Genomic DNA, 13412 nt, shown 5'->3' with positions numbered 1-13412 from the left:
ACACCATCCTTAAAATAATGAACAAACAAAGAAGACAATCAAACTTTGAAGGATAATGGTGAGGGCCTATGCAATCAAGTTAGTCGATGGTTGGGAAGCCCATCTCCCATTAGTAGAATTTATTTGCAATAATAGCTATCATTCTCTAGCATTGGGATGGTGCCTTATGAGGCATTATATGAGAGGAAATGCATATCACCCTTATGTTGGATCGAATTGAACAAAAGGAGCCTCTTGGGCCAAATATTATAGAGTACACTACTCAAAAAATTACAATGATTAAGCAAAGGTTGCTCTTCACTTAAAGTCAACAGAAGAGTTTATGCCAATAAGAGGAGAAGGCCTTTACAATTTGATGTAGGAGACCGTATAATTTTAAAAAGGTTTCTCCGATGGCAGGCATCGATAAAGCTATTAAAAAAAAGAAGTTAACGGCTAAATTTATGGGTTCTTATGAAATTATAGAGCGAATTAGACCAGTACCCTGTAGAGTTGCCCTACCACCACAGATTGCAGGCATTCACAATGTGTTCTACATGTCCCAATTGAAGAAATACAACCCTACCCTGTCTTATGTGATTCAACCGAAAGAGGTCAAATTCAACGAGAATTTGACCTTTAGATCCGAACCAGAATGGATAGAGGATGTTAAGGATAAGCAATTGTGCAATAAGGCCATCCAACTCGTGAAAGTGATTTGGAAAGGCACAACCCCAGATGATGCTACCTGGGAGATTGAGGATAATTTAGAAGGGATTATCCACATTTATTTACATAGGTAAGTAATGTTTAAGCTTTTGACTCCAAATTTTGGAGATAAAATTTTAAAAAGGAAGAGAGAGATGTAACATCCTGATCTTTATATAACAAATAAATTGTGAAATTTGAGTTTTTGTTGAGTATTCAAATTTAGGAATTCATATTGTTTTAGATTTAGAATAAATAAATTTATATTCAATATTATTTAGAGTTAATCACATATATAGGCATTCAAATGTAGATCAAATTTAGGCTCAGAATTATACAAGAGATGTTTATTTAAATATAATTAATATATATAAGGAAAGTCAAGCCACTGAAGTGGTTGGAAATTTTTTTTTCTTCCTTAGTTGAAATTTCTCCTTCATGTTGAAATTGCTCCCCTTTGTTTGAAAGATTTTGTTAATAATATAATAATAAATATTAAGTAATAAATGACTATGAAACCTGTGTCCTATTATAAAAACCCTCATTTCCTTCTCATTTTCTGTGCACAGCTTTCTTCTCTTTTTTCTCTTTCCATTTTAACTTCTGCACAGCACTGTTCATTTTATTCACATAAGGTTCTAAATTTTCAGATTATTAAGGTGTACAAAATGAGTTTCATATTTCAAGATTTCTTTGATTTAAGATTTTTTTATAGGATAGTTAATACGAGTTATGATGATTCAAAAATAAATGTTGAGGTTGTTAGAGGTATAATAAATACTATAGAATATTTCTTTAAGTTTGAAACTTAGCTTAAAAAATTTTTGAGTTAAACTCTAGACTTATATGATTGAGTTTATGTTAGATCTAAAATGTTGGGATAGGTTTTTGATTATTAGATATTCATTTGAGTATAAATAAATATTTATGAGGCTATGAAATGGTGATTTGAGGCTTGATGATAATTTTTAAATTTTTAATTTATTTTTGTACGAATTTTAGGAAAATAAATTGATGAAATCTTAGTATTATGATTGATTTAAAACTAAGGTATAGTCTATTGAGGTTTGAGAATTTCATAAAATAATTTAAAAAATTAAACCAGGCATAAATTTTGAATTAGTATTAATATCTAGATTAGGCCTAAACTTTCTAACTATTTAATTGGAATTATTTATTAATTTTAATAAAAAAAATTAATATTTAGTATCATGAATTAATGTTATACATATATTATTAAATGGCTGTGTAGATTGTGTTGTCCATATGGTAAAAGAGTTCTGATATAAAAAAAATTGTTATCCAAGATATGAAATAACCATTATTAATGTGTGACAGTGTGTGTGTGATTAATTGTGTGTTTGTTTTGTTAGAAAAATATTAATTTTTGTTGAGAAAATATATAATGTATATTTTTGTTTGAAAATAATTGTCAAGTGGGTTAAATTTATATTACAAATATTTTGTGAAAATGGCACTGCTGAAAACATGAGATAAATTGTTTGGTTTATATAAAAATGTGTCAAATGATTTTTGTTCAGCTGTTATTAATGCATGACTGGTCGGAGTATATTAAAAATTATTCAATAAAAATTTTTATTTGGTTGAGTTATCATGTGGTAAGCCCTCATTAGAACTAATGTGTGGCTTGTAGATTAGTCCAACTCACCTTTAGTCGGGTGACTTGGCATCCAAGTATGGTGTAAGGAGGGATATAAAGTGTAGTCATACTAATTTAAGTTATCACTTGGATTGTTGTTTTGGGCCCACTTAGCAATCGCATGATTAACTACTTCATGTACATTATTACATATTAATATTTGGTTACTAAGACTTTTAAATCTCATTCCCCGTGGTTATTAATTTTTCAGGAGCAAGTCTGCCTGAAGAAGTGCCTGAGGCATAATTTAATGTATGAGACACCATTTTCTGTTTCAGCCTCTTTATTTTCATTAATGATGTATATTATGCCAATCTAGAATGGATATATATATATATATATATATATTTGAGCATGTAGACTTTATTCATTATTGTACTTTATATGCTAAGAGAATTCTATTTATCTCTCATGGCCCTGAAAATCTGTGGAGCAACATTTCAATCAAGTCTGCCTTATGTGATAGTTTTTGGTGGTTATTGGTATTTGAAAAAGTATAATTTAGGGCCCAAGTTGGGTATCTAGAGTAAAAACATGATTTGTTAAATGTTGCTCAATTGACTATGGCTTTGAAATTATAATAGGTTAATGATTGCTTTTCTTTATTATTATGATAAAGTAAATTTATTATGTTTGAATTTTTATATCATGATAGACCTTTTTTATCACAATAGACTATTTCTGAAATGTTTTTATAATTTTTTTTTCTAGCATGGTAAGAGTTTAAAATTATTAAAATAATTTATCAAATTATTAATTTATAAAAAATAAGTGTTAAAATTTAGGGTGTTACATAATGCACAAATGATAATGAGCTTCAACTACACTAAAAAAATTAATTATTAGCACCTTACATTAAAAAAAAAAGATCAGCAATTGCAATGCATATTTAAATTTTGTAATGAATGCAAAGTAGAAATATTTGAGCATTAAAATGCAAAAATATTTATAAAGTTTTCTACCAGAGACACCCTATATTATTAAGTGAAGGATGGTACTTTTATGAGAAAATTTTATGAGTGTTTTTATCATTTGATCAATGCTTTATAAAATTAGTATCAAATATTTCACTACCTTAAATTCACTGATTAATTTACATCAGGTTAAATTATATTTTGTAATTTTGAATTAGAAAAGTAATTAATCAAATCTGGGAAAATTAAAATAAAGGTTAAAACCTTTAACTTTATACAGAATTTCATTTTATCCTTTTTATTTTATAAATTATTTTTTAATCCTTTAATCTTTAATTTTATCACAATATAAAACTTTTAAATATCAGCAAAATATTTTTAAAATCTGATATATTAATTTTAATTTTTTTAAAACAATAATCATTAGCATAAGATAATGATATTAGGGCTAAAAATTAAAAAGATAGTTTAAAAAATTAAAGGAACAATTTGAAACCTTATATAAAATTTAAAAAAGGTATACTTTAGCCTAAAATAAATTTATGTGAAAATAAAAATGTTTCACTAATTTGGGAAAATGCTAATTAGAAACCTTATAAAAATATTAATGATAATTATAAACTCTAAAACATTTAAATTTCAATAATAAATATGGTCCTTACTTACAATTAAAAAATTTGAACAGTTAATTGAAAATTTTACTAAATACATTTATAATTATTTGTAATACTAGTTGAGAATCTATGAGTGTAAGTTGTGAATCATGATTTTTTTTTTTTTTTGCTATCAATATATAGATAGATTACTTGAGAAATCAAGTAAATACACTTGAGATTATTTCTAATGTTAGTCGAGAATTTATGAAAATTAATTATGAATCACAAGCCAATAATTTATGATTATTTTGCTGTCAATATATTTAAATAAATATCTTAAGAAATCTACTAAATACATTGGAAATTATTTGTAGTGTCATTTGAAACTTTACTAAAGTAAATTACAAATAACAAGTCAATCACTTGTAACTTTTTATTAGGAGAAACAACATTCAAGTCTTATAGAAAAAAAGTTTATTATCCAGAGGTTCTATAAATTTAATAAAATAATCTCAAATCTCGAATGTTGCGTATTGACAATATGATTAAAGACATTGACAATTGGATAATAATCATTTATAACTTTCTATTACAAGTTATCATTTTTGTTTATAAGTTATAAATAGCTATTGTCTAATTTTAAAATGCCTTTAATCAAATTGTCAATGTATAAGATCTAAAACTTGAGAGTATTTTATTAAATTTATGGAATTTCTTAATATTAAACTTTATTCTATGAGACCTACATATAGTTTTTTTTTATTATCACTTAAAAAATTAACAAAAAATATTTAAGAATTTATTATAAATTTTAAGTCATTCAATAAAAAATAATTTATTATAAATAAGAATAATGATTTGTAATTAAAATTTCAATAATTCAAGGCCTATATTGTTATTAATGTTTTTATGAAGTTATAATTGTTGTTTTTCCTTTTAATTTTTGCTATATTAGGAATGGGATATTAGTCCCGTGCCACAGAAGAAAAAAGAAAAAAGAAAAAAAAGAAGAATGGCGGCAAGCGCATTCTACCGTTTTCCTTCAACCATCGCTTCTTTCTCCTGCTCCACGGACAGAAAATCGCCACTTTCTCACTCGCACCACTGCAAGATCTTCAAGCCAGTTTCAATTTCTGGGCTAAAATCTCCTTCCGTCAGAGTTTGCAACAACAGGTTCCTGTCTAACCCCATCCCATCCCTTTTTCTAGGGTTTGTTCTGCTAGACTAAATTTATTGCTTTCAGGTTGAAATTTTCGAGTTCAACAAGGGTGGTCTCCCGTCAGGTTTTTAAGGTCCGTGGATTGGTGGATGGTGATTCTGCGGCAGGCCCGGAACCAGAATCAGATATTTCTGAAGTGGTTTGTGAATTTGGTTAATATTTTGTTGGGAAAACAAATATAAAATTGTTGTTGTACCTGTTGGATTATAGTTCATTCTTCGTTAAATTATATTGTCATTAAACGGTGAAAATTATTAGTATAGTTCTAAATTGTTTACTTTCAGTTGAATAACTTGTGTGACAATCATTCTGAGCTTTAGGTTTTGTTTTTTTATCATGGAGAATAGTTCAAGCATTGAAATTGGAGCACATTTTTCAGACCCGGAATTTTTTCTTCCACAAGTGCATCTTTTATCTCCTGATATTAATGTCTGCTTTCCCTTGACATTGCATTGAACCTATCGGTAGTGCCCATGCATTAAAAAAAAAAAAACTATAATAACTTTTATGTCCAATATTTAGGGTGCTACTATTGACTTAAAGCTGCCAAGAAGAAGCATGCTTGTAGAATTTACTTGCAACTTGTGTGGTGAAAGAACAAGGAGACTTGTAAACCGATTAGCCTATGAAAGGGGTGTCATTTTTGTTCAGGTATTTATTAACTCTTGACTCTTGATTCGCAACATACATGCAGAATAGGATAAGCTTTATATTAAATATTAAATTACATATTATGATCTAAAAGCTGCAAAATTCCATGTTTTCCCCTCAAATTACTCTTTTATCATGGGTGGTTGTCCTATGAATCTATTGAAGAAGATGAGAATACTTTAGTTTTAAAGGTCCATTATAATGCTAATTGATAGGACTCATGCGAGAAACAGTAACATATAGTTGTCCTGGTAAAAGGCTTCTGTTACCGCTGTCAGCTGATAGTATATATTTTCAACAGCAAATACAACATAAAATTGAAAGAAGCTGAATTTCTGCATCTTTTCAAGTATTGAAAATTGCTTAGCTTCTTTTGGAGAAAACAATAAATATGATTTGAAGGGAAATGAATTTAGAGCTGATAAGTCTTCTTGGCAATTTTAAATCATGCAAATAAAAAATGCAGTTTTCTTGACCTTTACAATGTTATGGATGCGGGGTTTCATCATGGTTGGCACTTGGCAGGTCATATGCTAAATATCATGATTTCAAGCAAAACTTGTTTAATTAATTGTTTGTTTTCAAACAATAATATCCACCAAGTGTGTATGAAATAGGAGGGGGAAACTTGTGGGATATAAATAGGATAAAAATGCAAATTTAGTCACGAACTATTTTTCGAAAAACACCAGGTAGCCTATACTATGAGGTGGTGAAAAAAATTATCAACCATAGAAAACAGAGCATCCACAGCCTACTGTTAATTCTGAAAAATGTTGACTGTTAAATTTTTTTTTGTGCCAAAAATATTGACATGTGGCAAGTTTTTATTTGTTCGACTAGTCCCTTTGTTCGAATTGGCTCTTCTTCTTTGTCTCTGGAAAACTGCACGTTTTTGAGGAAAAAGAAAACAAAGAGACCCGGAGAGAGAAATAGAGAGGCAAAGATACTTGAAGCTTAAACATGGAGATCAGACTTGTGCCTCATCAAAGAGAAGCTTTTCGGCAAGGATCACTCTATTTCATTTGTATGTGTCTATCAATTCACTATGAGGTAACAATTGCGGCTTTTTTCAAGCCCTTCAATGTCACCTACAATCACAGGGCTCTCATCATCTATGGCAAGCGCCACATGCTCGTCTCAACTGAAATTCACTACCCATGCTTCAATGCCACTTCCAAGGTTCTCTACTAACTGTCATGCCCAATTGTGTTTTTGAGAGGACGGAGCATATGTGCATGGTGTGTTCTTCTGTAATTTTAAGATAATTTAGGGCTTTTAGAGGTTACTCCCATTCTGTTCTTACACTTTAAGTTGCATTATCACTTTCCTGCAGTCTCATCTATGCGCAAATTAACCTATTCACTCTCACTCTCCCAAGAAACTGATGCTCAATAAAAATCATAAAAATTTCTTGAAACTTGCAGAGACACAGCAATCATTGGGTTGGCTTTCCACCAAGTTTGATCAAAACCGTACTTGAATTACTTGGTTCCATGGTGGAGTAGCCTCTATAGGAAAATGCTACAGCCTACCTTTAGTCTGCCGTGGTGCACAATAGCCTCACTGGGCATTCTTTTTCTTTTTTTTAACTTGTTGGTTCCGCTTTGCAAAATCACCTCATTTATGACTCTAAACCCAGTGTTCAGGACCATGTGAGCTTGTGAGAGAGATGGACTGAGAGAAAGAGAGGTAGAGATGAAGCAGTTAGAGAGAGATAGATTGAGAGAAAGAGAACGGATGTTAGATAAAATGGACAGAAGGCTGTGGTCGCTCCATTTGTTACAGTTTATGATTTTTTTTCACCACCTTATAGTACAAGCTAACTAGTGGTTCTCAGAAAATAATTCATGGCTAAATTTGCACCTTTACCCTATAAAATATAAAGCAATTATGCTGGTTGCTTGCTAACCTGTACGCTTAAGCTTAATCTTCATTTTCCTGATGTTTGCAAACAATTAAATTCTTTTTTATATGTTTATTGGTAATCTGACACTGATCTTTGGCAACTTTGCCCCCTTTAGCAACAAAGGAAGGGGGTCAAATCACTGGCTTTAGAATCTTTTTTTTTTATTACTATTTTCCCCCTTTACATTTGCATGAATTTGAAATTGAAGGCCACCTTTATTGGTGCATCAATTTTTCAGTGGTTGCTATGCCATGTACATAATTGATCCAAACACCGAGGCACCCATTTGAAACGTAATAAAGTGTAACACAAATTTGTGCCTCCTGAGAAAATTCTCCAATGCCCTTACTTTTTCCTTTGTTGTAAAGAAAGTTATATTTACATTGGCTATACTGATTATTTATGAATTGCTTGATAATTTATGGCCATAATTTGTTGATATAAATATAGTGGAAGTATTCATCCTCTTGTGAATAATTTGAAGTGGACCTTATTAGTGTGCAGGATGTCTTCAGCATCACAAATTAGTTGACAATCTTGGCCTCATCACAGAGTATGATTTCCGGGAGAAAACCAAGCTGGACTCCGAAATTGATCAAGTTTAATGCGATAATTCTGGATGTTGTAATCTTCTTTATAACTTATCCAAGTTATTTAGATGATTTGAAAATTTATATTCATTATTATATCCAAGCAAATATTTTGAAAAATATTTCCAAGCAAAAATACACACATTAAAAAATAAAAGAAAAAAGAATGAAATAACACCATCATGTCCTTTAGTTGTAGCATTTCATTATTGGTTCTCTTCGCTTCATATTTTGCAAGCCAAATAGCACTTTTGATTGAATCCTTGGATACGAGAGTGCTAGCAGATGAAGCCAGTGATGGCAAGGAAAATGGCAGTAGCAAGTCCCGTTGATGCCCATATTCTCGACTTGCCCACCTGTTGATTGTATGATGTTGCCCCATTCTGTGAATTAAAAATGTAGAAAATGTAGTTAAAATAATGTGAAGCTGATGAGTGTCAACAGATAGAACTAAATACTTCATATTGTAAAGCGTTCAATCAACTCTCAACAGTTGAAAATATATTTGTAATGATATTTAACAGATAAATAACTAACTGAATTTGGGCTTGGAGCTGGTGCTGTGTCTTCTTCTGAATCCACAGTCGTTGTACTTGTACTTGTTGGTGGTGCTGGGGGACTCCGGATAGTTGTGGGTGCAAGCGCTGGACTGAGTGCTTGGTGTCTCTTGTGCTTGTGTTTATGACTTTTCTTCCTTCTCCTGTGCCTGTGGGGAGGTGGTTCTGGTACGTCTTCTTCAGGTGCTGGGGCTGGTGTCTCCACCACTGGTGCTGGGGCTAGTGCTGGTGTGGCCATCAATGGTGAAGGAACAGGTGATGGTATTGGTGCTTTCTTTTTGGGTGCAGGAGCTGGTGCTGGTTTTTTCTTTGCTGGTGCTGGTGCTGGAGGTGTCTGGTCTGGTGTTGGGGATATTGTTGGAGGTGGCAATAGTGGTGGTAAAGCAACTGGTGATGGTGTTAATGGTGGTGGCAGTATGGGAGTTGCTACGGGTGGACTTTTTGGTGGTTGTGGTGGTGGAATTTTAGGGGTTGGGGCTTTTGGGCTGATAGCTGGTGTAACCTTGGGTGCTGGGGGTTTTACAGGTGCAGATGTGGGAGTTGCTGTTGGTGGTTTGCTTGAAGTGGAAGGGGTTACTGCCAGAATGGGCGGTTTTGCAGCCACTAACGGTGCAACAGCCAAGGGCGGCCTTGCAGCCGCAATGGGGGGTTTTGCAGCCAACAGCGGTGCAGCAGACAAGGCAGGCCTTGCAGCCACAACGGGGGGTTTTGCAGCCACCAGCGGTGCAGCAGACAAGGCGGGCCTTGCAGCTGTAATAGGGGCTTTTGCAGCCACTTGTGGTGCAGCAGAAGTGGTAGGTCTAACAGCCACAACAGGGGCTTTTTCAGCTGCTAATGGTGCAGCTGAGGAGGCAGGCCTTGCAGTTGGCACTTTGGAGGTTGCAGGTGGCTGTGTTGCTGCTGGTGGTTTACTAGAAGTGGATGGTGTTGCTGCCACAGCTGGAGCTTTTGCAGCTGCTAATGGTGCAGCAGAGGAGGCAGGCCTTGCAGCTGGCACTTTGGAGGTTGCAGGTGGCTGGGTTGCTGCTGGTGGTCCAAGAAGTGGATGGTGTTGCTGCCACAACAGGGGGTTTCATGGCTGATACTGGTGCGGCTGAAGAGGTCGGCCTTGCAGCAGGAACTCTAGTTGGCAAGTTAGAAGGTGCTGCTGGTGTTTTGGTTGGTAATTTTGCGGGTGTAGATTCTGGTGCTTGGGCATTGCTGAGGGCCAGAGGCCAGCAGAGGCAAGCCAAAGCCAATGCCCAGAACATTTCAGCCATGACAGGATGGATTTCGCAAGACAGGTTAGATTCCTATTTATGGTCTATCAAAAGCTTAGAAGGTTGAAATGTTCCATTTGAGTAATATGCTGGAAGGAGAGATGTAACCTTCATTTGATTGCTTTATCGTTGATCTAACGAAGAATGGACTGAGATGTAACATTCAAAATCTTATTAAAGGTTGAGATGCTCAGTTGTGTCATCCCAGTTATGGGTAGCTTATTAGAGTGGGCTGACCTGAAAACCCAATTAACCCGGAAACCATTTTTCAGCATAAGATTTGCGGGTGAAGATTTTGTGAAGTGTGACAATTAAAGAGAAGGGAGAAGGTTGACACGAAAAGGGAAGACACTAAACAAGTTAGGTTGCATGTTGACAGCACAAGTTTACCTATTATTTTTACGTATGACCTATATATGCCATATTTGAGTACTTGCTCTATGATTATCTGTTAATGTCTGATGGTTCAGAATACCAATTGGATTTTGAGGTCATATCTGTACTTAATTATACACACTGCCAGAGTCATTTTATAGATACCATCAGTAAAGTTGGCTGTGGCTTTTAGCAACCCACGTTAGGTTAGCTTGTAGATCCAGTCATGAAAAACCAGAAGGGGAAAAAAAAGAAGAAATAATTGAAGTAAAAATGGTTCGGGCTTTCGTACAATAAGGCTCTGAGAACTTGAAAAGGATAGAGGGCGTTAATGATGTGTAGTTTGTGCTCTGTTCTTTTCTTTTTCTTTCTTCTTCTTCTTCTTTTTTTTTTTTTCTTTTGACATTATTATAATGCATTTGGTCCGACTCTTCTTTTTCCCCCTTTGGGTCTGAAATCGTTAGGAACTCTTTTTTGGGTTAAAAAAACGAAAAAAAAAAAATCATGGAGATACAATCTATAAACCCTCAGGGTGCTACACAAGCCACACGGGGTAGCAGGGTGAGTAACCCAATTGCTAAAACTCCACACAGGCCTAATCTATAATAAGACCACCTTCATATAAGACCCTACAAGTCATTAACCAGCTAAATGTGATCTTAACAAACTAAGTATCTCGTATATGCGCCGGGAGTCCTGAAAAGCCATAGGGATTATATATGTTTAGTTCTGTGTCCTCCCTCCTAACATTTTATTTGTTGATAGAATATGGTGATTTCGTACAATTCATATATTCAACCTAATCTAATGGTATAAGATTTGTTGATGTTGTGTGAGGATCTTCAATAGTGCATGTGTGTGTGTGTGTGTGTTATAACTTTTCGCATACGTTTGCATGAAGCTGAACTAACAATACAGTTTTCTACAACTCATTCTATTTACAATTTGCTAAGAATATAGTTTTCCAAGGCTTTTATAAATGTTTGTTTGATTTGAAATTTGCAGAATGGACATTGTCAAACTAAACTAATGTTTAAAAAAGTTAGAAGTTAGTGCGATTTCCGTTTACAAAACTGGCTTTTCATTCATGTTTTTTGTTTCAAAAGCTAAGCATGAAAAGTAAACTAAACATCAGTTAAGACAAAGGTATGTTTTCTGAACGTTCTTTCGGCTTGCAAAAGTGGAATCCAAATATTTTAGTCCTCAATATAAGTTAGTATTTTTTCAAAAAAAAAATTGTGAATATTTTTGCCCCTCATTATTCACTTAAGAGGGTCTACTATTTTAAATTTATATATGGTATAATTTTGTCTTTTAACATTTAAAAATGATACACTGTTGACATTAAAAAAGTTAACTTTATCTGAAAAAATTATAAAAGAAAATTCTCAAAAATTACAAAAAATATTCATAAAATTATACATAAATGCCTAATAAAAAATTAATATAAATTAAGTCTTCTAAGTATATAAAAAAAAAGTGCAAATATTATTTCTTACCTACGATTTTGACCAACCATTGTTTTAAAAATTTACTTGATGTTATTTTTTTTATACGATGCTTGGTTATAATTTTATATATTATTTTTGTAATATTTCAGGTTTTTTTTTGTAATTTTTCAGTCAACTAAAGATTAAATTAACTTTTTCAATGCCAAGTGCCTAATGCATCGTTTTTACTGTTGAAGAGTAAATTGCACCTCATAAGTTGATAATGCCAAACACTCTAGAGTAAATAATTGAGAGGCAAAAATATCATTTAACCTATAAAAAAAAAAGGCCTAGAGTATAAAATATAAGTCATTTCTAATCAAATGTTTATCTTCACAAGTGCCTCTACTTGTCATTTAATGCTTATTTTGGGAAACAATAAGAGATAATAGAAACATTAATTACTAAAGGAAAATTTGGGGGGAAATTTAATTTGAAACATATTTAATGAGAAAAATTAATTTTAATCAAGTTTCTCAATAATCGTGAGGTAAGTAATTGTCATTTATTCTCTTAAGCTCTATTTACAAGAAGAGATAAGTATTTTTTACATTACTTATAATTTATATCATTAAATTTTTGAAAAAATTACATATAAGTCTTGGGAAGTAGGCTTATTCACAAATAAATCTCACAAAATTTAAAAATCATAATTAGGTCCCTTAGAATTTGAGTGTAATTTGAAATTAAATTGCAAAGACAATAAGACCCTTATAAAACATATATTACATTAATTAAATAATTAATTTACACCTATTTCATTAGCAATTTATAACTATAGCTTTAAATTTTTACAACTGTAATTTTATATATCTAATAATCAAACTGATCAATTTAATTATTGAATATATGAAGTCATAATTGTTAAAGGTTGAAGTTACAATTGTAAATTATTGATGAAGTTGTATATAAAAAAAAATTATTGATGAAGTAATTGTAAATTATTTGACTAATATAATGTGTGTGTATTTAATAAGGATTATTAACTTTTTATCCTAATTTTAAATTACACTCAAGTCTAAAAGGATATAGTAGTGGGTTTCATATGACTTATTTTTAAATAAGTTAACTTTAGGAAATCTATATGTAATTTTCTCTTAAATTTTAGAAAAATTACATCTAGATTTCATAAAAGAAAATTTATTATCAAAAAGTCCTATAAAATTCATAAAATATTTTCAAGTTCTAAATCTTGCACAATTTCAACTTGAGAAAGGACATTTACAATTTATTATTTACAAGTTATTATTTTCTTTTATAAGTTATAAATGTCTGTTGCTCAATTGTAAATACTCTTTGACAAGTTATAAATGTATAAGATTTGAGACTTGATAGTATTTTATGAATTTCATGAAATTTTGATAATAAATTATTTTTTGTGGGTCCTATATGTAATTTTTCCTTAAATTTTTATTGAAAGAATGAAACTTTTACTTTTAGTTTTTTTTAAATTTATTCCAATTATTGATTTGGTCTTTGAAATTTAACTTTCATCAATTTAATCT

General features: G+C 31.9%; 3 protein-coding genes across 5 annotated transcripts; 2 read left to right on the top strand and 1 right to left on the bottom strand.

Annotated features, from left to right (window-relative positions):
* The first annotated feature begins 392 nt into the window (after window positions 1-392).
* On the top strand, window positions 393-2574 carry LOC129297468 (uncharacterized). Its single transcript, XM_054935806.1, has 2 exons — window positions 393-778; window positions 2559-2574. The coding sequence occupies exons 1-2, from the start codon at window positions 393-395 to the stop codon at window positions 2572-2574; spliced, it is 402 nt and encodes a 133-aa protein (XP_054791781.1).
* Window positions 2575-4848: 2274 nt separating this feature from the next.
* LOC129297465 (uncharacterized) lies at window positions 4849-8348 on the top strand. 3 transcript variants are annotated; one of them, XM_054935804.1, is made up of 4 exons: window positions 4849-5030; window positions 5101-5215; window positions 5599-5727; window positions 8141-8348. In XM_054935804.1, the coding sequence occupies exons 1-4, from the start codon at window positions 4870-4872 to the stop codon at window positions 8162-8164; spliced, it is 429 nt and encodes a 142-aa protein (XP_054791779.1). In that variant the 5' UTR covers window positions 4849-4869; the 3' UTR covers window positions 8165-8348. The 3 variants fall into 3 exon arrangements, with proteins under 3 accessions (XP_054791779.1, XP_054791777.1, XP_054791778.1); XM_054935802.1 differs by having other exon boundaries at window positions 8134-8348; XM_054935803.1 differs by having other exon boundaries at window positions 6571-8348.
* Window positions 8296-9843, bottom strand: LOC129297467 (lysine-rich arabinogalactan protein 19-like; the record flags this gene model as incomplete). Its single annotated transcript, XM_054935805.1, has 2 exons — window positions 8296-8609; window positions 8764-9843. Coding segments are annotated over 2 exons (1185 nt in total), but the record flags the coding sequence as incomplete, so codon positions are not given.
* Window positions 9844-13412: the final 3569 nt, after the last annotated feature.

The sequence above is a fragment of the Prosopis cineraria genome, unplaced genomic scaffold (assembly GCF_029017545.1).
Source record: "Prosopis cineraria cultivar Desert tree isolate PC_DT_omini unplaced genomic scaffold, ASM2901754v1 PC534, whole genome shotgun sequence".
Lineage (NCBI taxonomy): Eukaryota > Viridiplantae > Streptophyta > Magnoliopsida > Fabales > Fabaceae > Prosopis > Prosopis cineraria.
This window is presented reverse-complemented; position numbering and strand designations above follow the sequence as displayed.